This window comes from Balaenoptera borealis (assembly GCF_965194805.1).
Source record: "Balaenoptera borealis genome assembly, chromosome: 2".
NCBI classification, from domain to species: Eukaryota; Metazoa; Chordata; class Mammalia; order Artiodactyla; family Balaenopteridae; genus Balaenoptera; species Balaenoptera borealis.
The window spans coordinates 52689588-52705487 of record NC_138867.1 but is presented as its reverse complement, the minus strand read 5'-3'; the positions used below and the strand labels follow the sequence as shown (position 1 = coordinate 52705487).

The following is a 15900-nucleotide window of genomic DNA, read 5'->3' as shown; positions in this document are numbered from 1 at the left end:
GCTCACTTCAATAGATATCAATGAAAATCTACAAACTATCTTAAATCTGTCTTCAGGGTTTCAAGGGCAATGCTTGATCTGCACTTCTGCAAGAGGGGCAAGAAAGTCTCACTTGTAAGGGACCCTAACTCTCCTAGTGAAACTCATTTTATACCCATGTGAGCACCCAGAAAGGTTCATCTATGAGGGGAACACTACCAGTTAGAGAAAACTGGAGTCTGTTATTACAGCTTGTATTTAACAGAATATGACTACTTTGACTCAAAGAAATATGAGTAAGATAAGCCTCAGAACCAACTCTTCAGACCTGGCAGGTTATCACCCTAGGGCGGCTGCAAGGTCTCCTAGTAACTGCATGTCCTATGTGATTTGGTGGCAAGAGGAACTCTGAATGTTGGGAAAGAGAGACCAACGAGGAATATCTCATTAATACTGATGAATATTTATCTATGTATCCTCTGAATATAAATTTTAACCTGATTTTCTTACCCTTTCCTAGTGAACTGTTCAAAGTTAAAATCTAGTTAGGAAGTTCCATTCTCCAGCTAAATATGTAGCCTGATGACAGAGGCACATACAACAGGGACCAAACCAAACCAAAAACAAAAATTCTATATTTGACACTTTGTCAAAGTGGAGCTATGGATTTTACAATACATAAGTCATTAAAGAATGTAATTTATGCTTAACTGATGTTAATATTTAGGAGTTCCTATTTCACTTGGTAGATAAACTATAGTTAAAATTTTATCCATTTTAATGTAATAATTCCACTTAATATTTGGTACTGCAATATTTTATACCCATAATTTTTATACCTGAATAGGAAAAGAGTTACAAATACTTTAACCCTTTGGCCCAGGAGAAATCTGCTAGTACTATAAGACCTTCTTAGGTTAGATAATTTATCCAAGCTTTCATCTCAGCCACATTGTGTTTAAGTTGTGCTTATTGATGTCCTTTAAGACTCTGGAGCATTAAGAATTATTTCAGTAACTGTTTCATTACCCAAGAATAACTAGTTTACCCTCTGTTAGAGGAATAATAAGGCCAAGAGGAGATCTACTAAATTAAGCCCAATTCAACCATAACCTTTATTGTGCTCTTAGTATGATAAAGACAAAATGATAAGTACTTTGTACTGTTATGATGTATACTGTTATTATTTTGTATTTAAAGTTACACTTCAAGATTTAGAAAAAGGCTTTTGAAAGCCTATGGATAGGGATATACTAGTGGATCTTCAAAGCAGATAGTGGGAAGCAGCCGCATAGCACAGGGAGATCAGCTTGGTGCTTTGTGACCGCCTAGAGGGGTGGGATAGGGAGGGTAGGAGGGAGATGCAAGAGGGAGGAGATATGGGGATATATGTATATGTATAGCTGATTCAATTTGTTATAAAGCAGAAACTAACACACCATCGTAAAGCAATTATACTCCAATAAAGATGTTAAAAAAAAAAAAAGGTTATCACAGCATCCATTCTCGGCTTCAAAGAATCCATGATTCTCTGTCTTCTGTATGAAAAGAAACAGGACTCCATCCTCCCTGCCCACCATCATATTTAATGCTGCACATCAGTTTACTTATTTATTTTTAAAAACTGTCAAAGTAACACATGCCCATGGTTTGAAAAGATCCAAATGATGTTAAAGGGCTTAAAAAACCAAAACCAAAACCAAAACAACAATGAAGATCTATTCCACTCCCTCTATCTCTAGCTCCACTCACAATCTCCAGGGACTGTTTTAAATATTCCTGTTTTCAAGCTTTTTTCTGGAGATTAACCTCCATAAGTGCAAGGCAGTGTTTTTCAACACTTGGTTTGCAAACCACTAGCCAGATGTGAAAGGATTTAGGGTGAAATTGAATGAAAAAATTTTAAATTTTCATAGTTACCTATTTATTTTAATGTATATTAGAAGAAGTGTATAAACTAGAACATCAAATACATAAATTCACAAATAAATTGTTAAGGATGAGGCTAAAATAAGTATTTTTTTTAAAAAAACATGTGTCGATATGAAGAAAACCCTTAAGTAAAAAAATAATTCTGGTGGTATGTGGATACAGTAAAAATTGTAAAGGTGGTAGGAAAATGACAGAAATTTGAGAAACACTGCTCTAATCATTATGCTTATTTGTCTATTTCTTTTTTATAATAAAATATTTTTTTCCATATATTAAAGCACAAGAGTGACTACACTAAAAGACATCATGAAATAGATACTCCTATTGATAAAGAATGAGTTTGTAAATATATACAATGGAATACTACTCAGCCATAAAAAAGAACAAAATAATGCCATTTGCAGCAACATGGATGCAACCAGAGATTATAATACTAAGTGAAGTAAGTCAGAAAGAGAAAGACAAATACCATATGATATCACTTATACATGCAATCTAAAATATGGTACAAATGAACCTATCTGCAAAACAGAAACAGACTCACAGACATAGAGAACAGACTTGCAGTTGCCAAGGGGGGGGGTGGAGGAGGGAAGGACTGGGAGTTTGGGATTAGCAGATATAAACTATTATATATAGGATGGATAAACAACAAGGTCCTAGTATATAGCATAGGGAATTATATTCAATATCCTGTGATTAACCCATAATGAAAAAGAATATAAAAAAAAAGAATGTATAACTGAGTCACTTTGCTGTACAGCAGAGATTGGCACAGCATTGTAAATCCACTATACCTCAATAAAAAAAAAGGAATAAGTGTGGATTTTGGAGGCAGTGATGATTCTGTACAAGATGAACAGAAAAATGAAAAAGTTGAGGCATGGATGAACGCAAGAACAAAACCACTATTAGCATAAGAATGAACAGACCAGACTTTTTGGTATAGAATAAGAGAAAGTATGAAATGCCGTTAATGGGAATAGGGACAATAGAACGAGACCAATTACAGGTTGTCACAGTGGATAAAAAGAGGAAATGTGATGTTCTTTTGGATGAGCTGTATGTCCTGGATAAAGCCCAGCAGGACATCTCAGAGTCAGACAGAATACAGGATAACTTGTCACTGTGTGGGATTGGCCCAAACACTGCAGGATATCTGTCATCCCTGCCCCTGCTGACTAGATGCCAGTAGCATCCTCCTATTATTGTGACAGCCAAAATATCCCTGGTGAAAAATATCATAAGCCTGCTTTATGCTTAAAATCCTAGATTAGGTTAAATGTTATTTCTTTACTTAGTTAGGGACTTATATACACAAGGTCAAGACTTAGCCATTTTCTTTTCCTTTTTTTCCCAATGGAGTTCACCAACACTTCTGCTTATCAGCATCTAGTTCCACCATGTAAAGGCACAAGGGTAGTGGCATGGAGTGGGTGGTCAAAAAGGAGACAGAGGTTGAATGCAGGAAAATAGTGGAACAAGGGTAGAAATCTTCCTTGCTGAGCTTTGGGTACATTTGAATGAGGTGAGAGCAGTGAGTGACTTCACAATTGAGAGTTAAGTTGTACTGACCCTGTGGCTCCCTATGCAATACCTGAGACACTTGTATCTTCCATATGAGCATGGGCTGGGATCCCTGAACAATGAACACTGAGTCTATAGTAGGACTGCCCATACCAGTGTTCTCCAGAGTCAGTCCACAATAGGGGCAGTGACATGCTTGGTTTGAAGGCTTCAGTCATAAAGTCAATTCAAGAAAATATGATGCCTTCCCTTACAACGAAACCATAATCTCCTTGGCTGAGGGATTTCTACCCCCTCACTTGGATGACCCTCTCTCCATTTAAAGCCTTTTCCCTTCCTCAGCCTGCTGATGAAGGTGGCCTGCAGACCCTGTTATACAGCATGTAGCACCTCTCTGAACAGACCTACTGTTGGGGTGCTGATGTGGGAGTTCCCTGTCTGAAAGAACGAGGCTGTCAGTCAATCAATAGGAAAGGTCTTCCCTATCCAGAGGTCTTTCTCCTCAGCTCTGCCCATCCTGGATTCTTTTTCATCTCCACAGACAAAAGAACTCTAGTTAACATCAGAACTTTTCCCAGTCTCACAAGCAGGCTTAGAGTCTTCCATGTGCAAAATTTATTCTGCTGTTTTCCAAAGTGACTTTGCCATTTTATACTCCAACCAGCAATATATGAGTTCCATATCTCCATATCCTTGTCAACACTTGTTATTGTCTATCTTTTTAACTATAGCCATCCTAGTGACTGTGAAGTGATATCTCATTATAGTTTGGATTTGCAACTAATGACTAATGATATTGAGCATTTTTTTCATGTGCTTATTGGCCATCTTTATATCTTCTTTGGAGAACTGTCGATTCAAACTCTTTGTCCATTTTAAAATAGGGTTATTTGTTTTTTAATTCTTGAGTTGTAACAGTTCTTAATATATTCTAGATACTAGACCCCTGTCACATATATGACTTACAAATATTTTCGTTTATCCTGTGGTTATCTTTTCACTTTCTTGATAATATCCCTTTAAGCAGAGAAGTTTTTAACTTTGATGAAGTCTGATTTATCTATTTCTTCTTTGGCTGTTTGTGAGTTAGGTGTCATATCTAAGAAACCATAGCCCAATCCAATTTCAAAAAATATTTACACCTATGTTGTCTTCTAAGAGTTTTATATTTTTATCTCTTACATTTAGGTCTTTGTTCCATTTTAAGTTAATTTGTGTATGTGTGTGTGTGTGTGTGCGTGTGTGTGTGTGTGTGTGTGTGTGTATTCATAGTGTGAGGGAGGGTTCCAAATTCATTCCTTTGCATATGAATATCTAAATGTGACAGGCTCTCTATGTTCTTACCGAGTATAGTGGTAGATTTCAGTAGATTTTAAAAAAAATAAATGTTTTTCTATTTGCTGTATATCCTTAGTACAATTTCCATAGACTTAAATGAAAAAAAAATCATTTCACCAGTTAAACGGTTGTTTTGCTGGGGTGAGGATCCATGAAGCTTCTCACGCTACCATTCCAGAAATCTTCTTCACTATTTCTTAATTTATCAACTTTAAATAATATTGACTTCCTTCTAGGAGCATTTGGGTCTTTTGCAATATCTTCTTCCCTTCTCACCTCTCAAATTTTTGTGAATAATATCATTTTTAGTTTCTATATTGTCTACCTTTATTATTAGAACGCTTTTATCAGTTAGGATGCTCTTGGTGTACACTAATAGAAAATTTATTCAAACTGCCTTAGTTAATTAGTAAATTTAATATTTCATGTAATAGAAAATTCAAAGGTAGGGTAGGCTTCAAACCCGGCTGACTTGGTGGTTAAACAATGTCATCAAGACCCGTTGCTCATTTCTTTCCTTAGTTTTACTATCCAAAATAAAGACTTTATACTAAGCTGGTTCCCCACTTGCTCATAAGATGGCTGCCAGTAATTATTCCTATTACACACTTTCTTGTTTATGTCCAATGGGGAAGAAACTAGCTTTTCCATCTCATGTCTTAAGAGTAAAGGCAAATTTTAGTCTCACCTCATCACTCAGAACTGAATCACATGCCCATTTATGAACCTATCACTGGCAAAAGGAATAGATTACCAAAAAGCCAAAGATGGGTTCATCTACCCAGGAGCCACCTGGCCTATGCTGAGGGAGTTAAATACTGGAATAAAACTCAGGGTATGTTAGGAAGAAAGATGTAATGGATACGAATTAGCAACCAATAGTGTCTACTACCTATTTTTTCGTATGTTTTTCTGTTAACTTTTTTTTTCCATATTTGCTAGTTTTATTTATTTATTTATTTAACTTTTTTTTTTAAACATCTTTATTGGAGTATAATTGCTTTACAGTGGTGTGTTAGTTTCTGCTTGATAACAAAGTGCATCAGCTATACATATACATATATCCCCATATCTTCTTCCTCTTGCGTCTCCCTCCCACCCTCCCTATTCCACCCCTCTAGGTGGTCACAAAGCACCGAGCTGATCTCCCGTGCTATGCAGCTGCTTCCCACTAGCTATCTATTTTACATTTGGTAGTATATATATATCCATGCTACTCCATTAACTTTTGACAGTATTATCTTGACCTCCACTAACAAATGATATTAATGCCTTCTATACTGTCTTCTATATATGCTCTCCCACTTCAAATTCTCAACTTCTAGTGTATCAAGAACTTTATCAAGATCACATCTAACAGTGTTAAGAAATTTAAGCAAAATCGCATTAAATACTGAATGTTATATTGAGAGTTCAGGTTTAAATCATTATTTTGCTAAAGCACACTCTATGGAATAAATCTGGAAGGAATTTCATCATAACTCTATCCACTGAACTACTCTAAATTACAACTAACCCCTTATTCATTTGCCAAATATCTTCAGTTCCTTTAGAAAATGACAACCTTCCCACTTTAATCTTTGATAATAACTGTCCCCTGGTTTGTACACAATTGGAATGGTGACATTAGGTAGCTGAGATGATTAATTCATTCACTTAATAAATAATTCTCAGGGTTCAGTAAAGTTAACAGAATAGTGTAAGATTGGAAACTTTCTCCCAAAATATCAACAAAAGCAGCTGAAACCAGAAGAGGAAAAAAATCCCATTTACAATTGTAGCAACAAAAATATACAGGCATAAAGCTAATAAGAATTTTGCTGTGCCATTTGAAAGGAAATTACAGAAATGTTATTGAGAGGCAATATGCTTTCAATATTATAACAATGTTATAATATTATAACAATATTATAAAAATGTCAATTAAAAATGTGAATTATTCCCCAAACAACTTATAAAATTAATTCACTTGTGAGTTATTAAAACATAAAGCTAGAATAACTATAAGACCGAAGTAATGGTATAGGACAAGATAGAAATATGAATGGAAAAGAACAGCTGCCAAAAAACACAGAAACATTTTAGTAATTATCTTCATTACCTAAAAAAGGCAGTTCAATCAGCATAGAAAAAAATGAATTGTTCAATAATTGTTACAGGGATAAATGCTTACAGACACGGAATAAAGGGACTATATATTTTTTTAAATTATGACTTAAGCTGTTTATTCTTTCTAAATTAGTAGAAAACTATTTCGCAAGGTTTATTATTATAATTTTTTGTTTGTGGTTTTCTTGTTTTGTTTTTGAAAGGTACTATATTTTTAACCAAACCACACACCATAATAAATGGACTGGAATTAAGAGTAGGGAAATGAGGAAAAAATGAAAACCAAAATAAATATAGGTAAAGAGACTATTTATATACAGTAAGTCCCCTACATACGTACCTTCAAGATGCGAACTTTCAAATATGCGATCGTGTGTTCACATATCCAATCACATAAGTTAGTTCACGTGTCTGGCGTACGTTATCACATGTGTGCATCCTCTACAAGTGGTTGTACTCTTGTGTATTTTACTGTACAGTACTGTATAGAGTGCAGTAGTACAGTATCTTTATTTCAAGCTCAGGATGTCTGGAAGCAAGCGTAAAAGCAGCAGTGATGTAGCTGGTACTACTGTACTTTTCAAGGTACTGTACTGTAAGATTAAAAATGTTCTATTTTTTGTGTTTGTTTGTTTTTTATGTATTATTTGTGTGAAAAGTATTATAAACCTATTACAGTACAGTACTATATAGGTAATTGTGTTAGTTGGGTACCTAGGCTAACTTTGTTGGACTTACAAACAAATTGGACTTACGAATGTGCTCTCAGAACACAACTCGTTCATATGTAGGGGATTTACTGTAATTCTGTAGTGGAAAAGGCCTTTTAATACCTAACTTTGAAATTAGAAATAATAAAGGCAAAGGTTGCTACATAAGACTACATAAAATATAGAAGTTCTGCACATTCATAAAATATAATAAACATAATTCAAGTACATATGACAAAATAGGAAAGTGATTTGCCACATATGACAAAAGCTGACATTACTGAAAAAAAAAAATCCTCTTGCAGTAAACAAGAAAATGATGAACAGACCAAAAGAAAAATCAGCAAAGGGCATGGTAAGGGATTTAAAAGGAAAAAAATGGATAGTCCAGAGTGTTGAGAAAAAAAGCCCATTATATTGCTGCTTGCAATAATTTTGGAGCATAATTTTGTAACATATACATAGCCTTAAAACACATATAGGCTTTAACTACCAATTCTACTCCTGGAAATCCGTTACAAGGAAATGCTCAGAGATGTGTGCAAATATTCATCCATATATATCAGCAAATAAATGAATGATAAACAACTAAACTAAATAGTAGATAGCTTAAGTAGATCATGATATAATCACACGAATTTGAAGTAAAACAAGGGACTTCCCTGGTAGTCCAGTGGGTAAGACTCTGCGCTCCCAATGCAGGGGGCCCGGGTTCGATCCCTGGTCGGGGAACTAGAGAGCACATGCATGCTGCAACTAAGAGTTCGCATGCTGCAACTAAGAAGTCCACATGCTGCAACTAAAGATCTTGCTGCTGCAACTAAGACCCAGCTCAGCCAAAATAAATTAAATAAATAAATATTTTTTAAAAAGTAAAACAAAAGCCTTATGTTCAAAATGAACATTTTACAAAAAAAAATGATTAAGTATATGGATATAAAATATTCTGGAAGAATACTCGATAAATGTGATCTCTAAATGGTAGGACTATGGAGGATTTTGAGCTTATAATTTTATTTGTATACTCTGATTTTTCTATAATGAAATTGCATTACTTATATAATTTTAGAAGTTATTTTTATAGGAAAACCAGATTTTATATATATATATATATATATATATTTTTTTTTTTTTTTTTGGCTACTGGCAATGTTGCTTTCTCTAATCTATACTCTGATATGCCCTGAGCTCTTATCAAAGAATACCATAAGATACCATGTTAGAAAACCTGATATTGCATTTGCTCTGAGGATGCTTTTGAGGACACTGCCTACTCTATCTCTCAATATGCCTAGCAATCACATTAAAAAATTTCTTTTAAAGTGCTGGAAAAAACTTCTCTTGCCCTTAGGAGTTGGTATGTTTCTTTCCATCGATCATGAGAATCATTTAATTGTATGCTTATTTTATTTTTTCTTAGGCAGCCAGAATATTAAAACGAAATACTTCATTCAATACTTCCATTGCCTTGTTACTTCACTGCATATATATTTTAAAACATGTCAAATCTTTTTGAGGTAGGTATAAATAACTAAGTAGTATATTCCCATTATTATTATCAGCTTCTAAATGACAGTACACAACCAAATTTAGTCTCCATTGGAATAAATATTCCCAATATGATTTATTATATAGAAGAACCAATTTTGGAAATAAAGGAAAATATGACATTGTTGCTTTGATAAATGAACCAAGAGAGTCAAGTCATTATTGTTTTAAGACATTAAGGAAAGCAATTTTAAAATCCCTGTCAACATTAAACTGGATCATGGAAGGCAGGGACATCTGTCTAAATCACTACGTACATTCCCTAGATGCTTCCCTTCAAAACAGGCTTTCAGTAAATGCTTTCTTGCATAGATGGTCAGAGATAACACTGAGAAAGAGATGTTACTCTTCACATTTCATTCACTCCAAAGCACCTAGCAAGGGATCTAGTACTAGAAAAGAACCCTTATTTTTCCCACTTCAATGTAAGCCAGAGAAGAAGAACTTCCAGTAAGCTTCTGTCCTCCCATGGAATTGCTTCCTTCCCTCTCTCCACTCCTTACTTGCTCTTCCCCATGAAAGGAAGAGTGATCTGCCAGTGTGACAGATGACAGCCTGGAGTCCCTGACCATGTTTCTCTATTGGGTAGAGTCAACTGTACTTGGCATGTCCTTTTGTCTCCAGGTCTGTCTGTGCTCAGTGCACTGATTTTGTGCTCCAAACTATATGCACTAGGCAGATCAGAAAGGCAAAGCTTTATTTTCTCTTCACTGTGTGATTACTGAGCCTGTAAGCCAGGTTTGCAAGCCTTCATGCAGCTGGTTGGGTTAAGGCATGCAAAGCTTATTTTTATAAACTGATTCTTCCTTGCAGATGGGTCCTTGGATTTTCTTTTGCAGAAGAAAAATGTACCATGTGTTTTCTACAGTTTTACTATTAATAAAGTACATACTTTGATCCTCATTTGGTTCCTCTATGGTTGAGGCGAGAATGTGGATATAGAAATTTCCTCCCCTAAGGTTTAGCACACAGTAGTGCACTCAATAAATATCAGCTCTGCTTACTTCTATCATTCTTCCCTTTCACCTTAGCAGGTTTCTATGTTCCACATTCATTAGTTTTTCCTTTCTCCATTAGTATGTTTTAAATATTGTGTTATATTCCATCTTTACATGATAATTAGGTAAACAAATCCTTGTTCCAATTTTACTATCTTCTAGTTCAAGAAGAAAGACCTTAAGAACAACAAGAAGGTTGAGAAGATTTGGAGTCTGGGGGAAAGGTCTAATAGTTATCCTCAGATATTTACAGATTTATTCTCTGAGACTTCAGAGGAAAAAACATGGGCCAAAGAATGAGGAGTAGTGGAAGGCATATTTGAGGAATAAATAATCAACAGGGCTGCTTCAAATTTTAATGGAATGTCCTTGACACTGGAGATGTTCAAGTAAATGCTGAACAATAACTAGTTAGGATGCTTTAGAAAAGATCTCAACATTGAATAGAGGAGTAGAGATGAGAAACTATTCTCATCTATGATTCTATGATTTTAACAAGTTCTAATGAGTTGGGCAAGCACTGTTTTATAAACTAGAGAGTAACAAATTATGCTGTATATGATTTTCAATAACTTTCTCATAATAATTCATACAGTACCTTTAGAACTGGAACAAAGAGGTAGTCAAAATAATCAGGCAATTGTGTTAATGAAAGACAACAGTTACCTGTCTGGAAAAAGACTCTGGAAATAATTGTCCGACACAACGGGCAGGGAGTGCTTGCAGGATTGTCTTTGGCAAGAGTCCGTAAGCAGGGCTCACAGAAGATGTGGTGGCAAGGGTAACACATGTAGGGGTTGAAATAAACATCCAGACACACTGCACAGATGTAGCTCTCCTTTTCTTCTGCATATTCATTGTCATCATCTGTACTCATCTCATTATCCAAAGTCTGCAAAACATAAGCAAAAACGATTTTTCTTAGTTCAGTATGAGATTGGTTTCCCTGAGAAATAGAGACATTGATTTTATATTTTCTTAAAATGAATGAAAATATTTATGAGAAGCAGGTAATATCTGTTTCTGTGCATAATCAAAGTGACGGAAATGCTACCTTGCAAAGTGGGAAGAAACTGGAAACATACATGAAAAACCCAGAAGTCTTAATTATTCATTTTAGTATTTTTATATAACGCTAAATGTTAAAATATAGTACCTGAACACATTAAGTATACCTGTATCTCTATTTAACCAGCACTACTTAAGTAAGTGTTAGGTCCTAGGATGACAGGTTCCCCCTATCTATTCCACTCCCATCACAGCAAATAAGCTGACTGTCGCAAGATGATAAAGCCTTACATGGGCATTCACACATGAAGAGAAGTGAGGGTAAGAGGATGTCATATTTCATCTTCACACCATGCATGGAGCGTTTTTATTCTACATTTTGCACCTTCCTGAACCTCAAAGCCAATAAAAGGCCAAAGCCTAAGGTATGTCAGGAAGTAGATAAGGTAAAGAAACTTGTAGTAATTCTGGGATGAGCCTTGTAACTGGGAAATATGATGATCCCTCTCCTCTCTCCCAAATGGAAGTTAAGAAAGACGCTATTAAAAGGTAGTTAGGATTTGTTATAAAGCATAAACTAACACACCATTGTAAAGCAATTATACTCCAATAAGGACGTTAAAAAAAAAAAAAACGGTAGTTAGGAAAGAGGCACTCAGGTTAGCAGCACAAAATCTGGTGGCTGAATTCCTGTTACTTAACATCACAATATTCCTCATCCACGAGGATGCTGTGAGAATTAAATGAGGTAATCCACGTAAAGCGTTAAACACAGTGCCTGGTATCTAACAAATATTCAATAAATATTAACCATAGCCAACCTTCTCTCCTCTCTTCTTCAAAGGCCCTATAGTCTTGGCTAGAGCCTTGGGAAATTTTCCTCAAACCAGGCCTGACCTCAGTCCACTGAGGCATAATGGGAATCTACATGGTGTAGATGCTTTCCTCCTCACTTTAATGGATGTGAAAAATGGAGATCAGTGATTAATATCTGAATAGGCCTTGGGTTTAATAAATATTTTTAGGTTACATGAAATGTAAAAGTTACATAAATGAGGCAAACAGAGCCTTGAAAATACAGAAAAACCTTTCTACTGGATAAACTATTATTTGATTTATCCAGATGGCTTTGCTTCCTCTTTCTGCCGCTTGTTGATAATTTCTCTCTTTATGAAAGACATATTTGAGGCATTAGCCCATTCTTTTTAATTGGTTGTCTGATTTTTCTTAAGCATTTTTACTTAATCTAGTTATTTGTTGTTACTGGCTAGATGTGTTGCAAATATTTTTTCCTTTTCTCTGGTTTGTCTTTTCACTCTTTTCATAGTGTCTTTTGAGGAAATGAAATTCTTAATTTTAAAGAACATTTTTCCTTTATGATTTAATACTTTTTGTGTCTTATTTAAGAACTCTTACTTTTTCCCAAGGTCATTAAGAGAGTCTTATTTTGCATTTAATAATATTTCATCATCCTATAATCTACCTGAAATTGATTTTCATGTATGGTGTACATTAGGGTTAAATTTCATTTTTATTTTTATGTAATTATTAATTGGTACAGCCCATTTATTGCAAAGACCTAACTTTCCTCCACTGTTCTAAAGTGCCCCATTGTTATTAGGCCAAATATGCATGGGTTGGCTTCTATTTTGTTCCATTACTTTACTGTCTATTCCTATGCCATAATCACAATCTCTTACTGTGGGCTTATAATAAGCCTCAATATCTGGTAAAGGAAGTCCTTTCATCTTAAAGTCTAATAAGAACCTGCAGTATAAACAAACACACAAACAAACAAAACAACTAATACTAAACTTTCTTTGGGTTATTTGTATGGAAATATGTTAATATAAATGTTTCAGACATTACATGAAATTTCTAAAAATCTTAAAAAAAAAAAAAGCCCTTACTCAGGTGGATGATTACAAAATAGATAAAATTCTTCCTGTCTCTCTATGTGCACCCATATGCATTTCATCAAGATGTGGAGATTAGTTTTCCACCCTCTGAATTTGGGCTCCGTCATGTGACTTGCTTTGGCCAATGGATTGTTAGCAAATATGATGCAAACAGAGGCTTAAAAAAAGCTTGTGCATTGGAATAATCCTCTTGATGATCTTGGAAACCCTAGTCTACTACCATTGGAACAAGCCTAGGCTAACCTGCTGAATAGTAAGTGAATATGGTCCAGCTGCCTCCATTGTGACTGCTGACAACAAGCCAACCACCAGACATGTGTGGGTAGAGCCAATGACTATCACCTAACTGTAAATGTACTGGTGAGCCCAGATGACACCGTGTGGATCAGAGATAAGCCATTACAGCTGAGCTCAGCCCCAACTGCCAACTCAGAAAACTGTGAGTGAATATAGGTTGTTGTTTTAAACAACTAAATAAAATCTGTTTGTTACATAACAAAAATTAGTTGACACATCCTTGTCTACACATGGCTAACTTTACCTGATTTTTAAAATCTTAGTTTAAATACCAACTTCCCCAAAGGATTTCACTGCTATTCTATCTAAAGTTGTTCTGTCACTGCTACTTATTTGTTTCCTCATAATAATTTCTATTTGCCTATTTTTCTATGTCTCTCAATAGAATGTTAAGATTAATAAAGGGGAATGAAAAAATATATATACATACATGCCATTTTTTCCCCAATGAATTAATAGTAGAGCCTGCTTGGTGGTGGCTTGCATTCTCAAAATGCTCATAGGTTCAGCTTGTTAAATAGTGTATTGATTATATCTCTATTAAGTGTTCTTAGGTATTCTTGTAGGCCTTTTGGATATTAACAGCTAGATAACAAGCATTCTGTGAAATCTCATATAACATATACAAAGTTTAACACAGAGAAGATATGAAGTAACTGTCCCTCACCAACAGAAAGATTGTGGCTATGAGTTGAACACTAATAAAAATCTGCTGGAAAGGCAACAGTATCCACAATTTTTCTCATTATTGTTATATGACTATTCGCTCCTGTACTTAAAAGAAACTTGAAAAAGGAAAGCTGTAAGTGCACAATTAGTACCGATTTGGGCCCCCCAGATAATAAAAATATCTTTGGACCTAGATGCTTACTTACTAAAATTTTATTTCATAGTGACAGCTTATTCTGTTTGTATTACACTCTCAATATTGTGTCTTGAGATTTGAACTAATTAACCTCAAAGAAACTCATGGCATAAGACAATCATAATTTGAAGACCTTCTTAAAGCAATCCAAATTGTGGCCCTAATAACTGTACATAATTTTATTTCTATGAAGTACTTTATCTCTACATAAATAACAAAAGTGACTAGATTTCAGTAAAATATACATCAAAGAAATAAATGATTTGCTATTTAAAAACACAACAATATTATGGAAATAAACTTGAAGGTGGAAGTTTGCAAATAGAAAATGAGGTCAGAACTATTCATCTATTAGCTGAGCTACGAGACTCAATCCACAAAACAGATGTAACACATACAAAGACCTCTAGGATCACTATATTTTAAGGGACCAAAAAGGGTGAAGAGTTTTCATTACACAGAGAATTGAACATATCTGGTGATAAAGACTGTTCTACAAGAAGACAAAAAAAACATCTCAAAGATAGAACTCCACTGGGCTTTTCTGCAAATTGGAGAGATAATAATAAAATTACTGTTGGATAGATGGTTATATTTTAAAAATTAATTACTCATTAATAGATAAATGTCAGCCTGGAAAAAGGTTTTTAATAGGTGTGCCTATGAACTCACCTTCATCTCATCAACATTTCAATTACCATAGATGGAGACCATCAAAATGCTTCTCAGAAATGGAGAGGTGACAGGAAAGATGGCTGACTAGTTAAAAACAACTAAAATCCTTTCTGAACAGGAGGGAGACTTTCAAGATGGCAGAGGAGTAAGACATGGAGATCACCTTGCTCCCCACAAATACATCAGAAATACATCTACATGTAGAACAACTCCTATGGAACACTTACTGAACGCTGGCAGAAGACCTCAGACTTCCCAAAAGACGCCCTCAGGCGACCTACATGCAGAGGCGGGGCCAATCCAAAGCTGAACCCCAGGAGCAGTGCGAACAGAGAAGAGAAAGGGAAATTTCTCCCAGCACCCTCAGGAGCAGCAGATTAAATCTCCACAATCAACTTGATGTACCCTGCATCTCTGGAATACCAGAATAGACAATGAATCATCCCAAAATTGAAGCGGTGGACTTTAGGAGCAACTGTAGACTTGGGGTTTGCTTTCTGCATCTAATTTGTTTCTGGTTTTATGTTTATCTTAGTTTAATATTTAGAGTTTATTATCATTGGTAGATTTGTATATTGATTTGGTTCCTCTCTTTCTTTTTTTTTTATATACACATATGTATTTTTTTCCTTTTTCTCTTTTTGTGAGGTGTATGTGTATGCTTCTTTGTGTGATTTTTGTCTGTATAGCTTTGCTTTTACCATTTGTCCTAGGGTTCTGTCTGTCCGTTTTCTTTTATTTAGTATAGTTTTTAGCGTTTGTTATCATTGGTGGATTTGTTTTTTGGTTTCGTTGCTCTCTTCTTTCTTTCATTCTTTTCTTATTACTTTTTAATTTTTAAAAAGTTTTATTAATTAAAAACATTTTTTATTTTAATAATTTTATTTTATTTATTTATTTATTTATTTATTTATTTATTTATTTCTCACTTTTCTTCTGAGCCGTGTGGCTGACAGGGTCTTGGTGCTTTGGCTGGGTGTCAGGCCTATGCCTCT

General features: G+C 34.8%; 1 protein-coding gene across 11 annotated transcripts in view; it reads right to left on the bottom strand.

Annotated features, from left to right (window-relative positions):
- RNF180 (ring finger protein 180) overlaps positions 1-15900 on the bottom strand; it is a 285865-nt gene that overhangs the window by 60734 nt on the left and 209231 nt on the right. For 10 of the 11 annotated variants that reach the window (XR_014242111.1, XM_082383182.1, XM_082383180.1 and 7 more), the window contains one exon: positions 10808-11033. Coding sequence is in view for 9 of the 11 variants with exons in the window: in XM_082383182.1 (XP_082239308.1) it covers positions 10808-11033 (226 nt within the window). In the remaining 2 variants the exon portion in view is untranslated. Of the gene's footprint in view, positions 1-10807; positions 11034-15900 lie in introns of those variants that run through there. The other variant, XR_014242110.1, reaches the window with a different exon arrangement.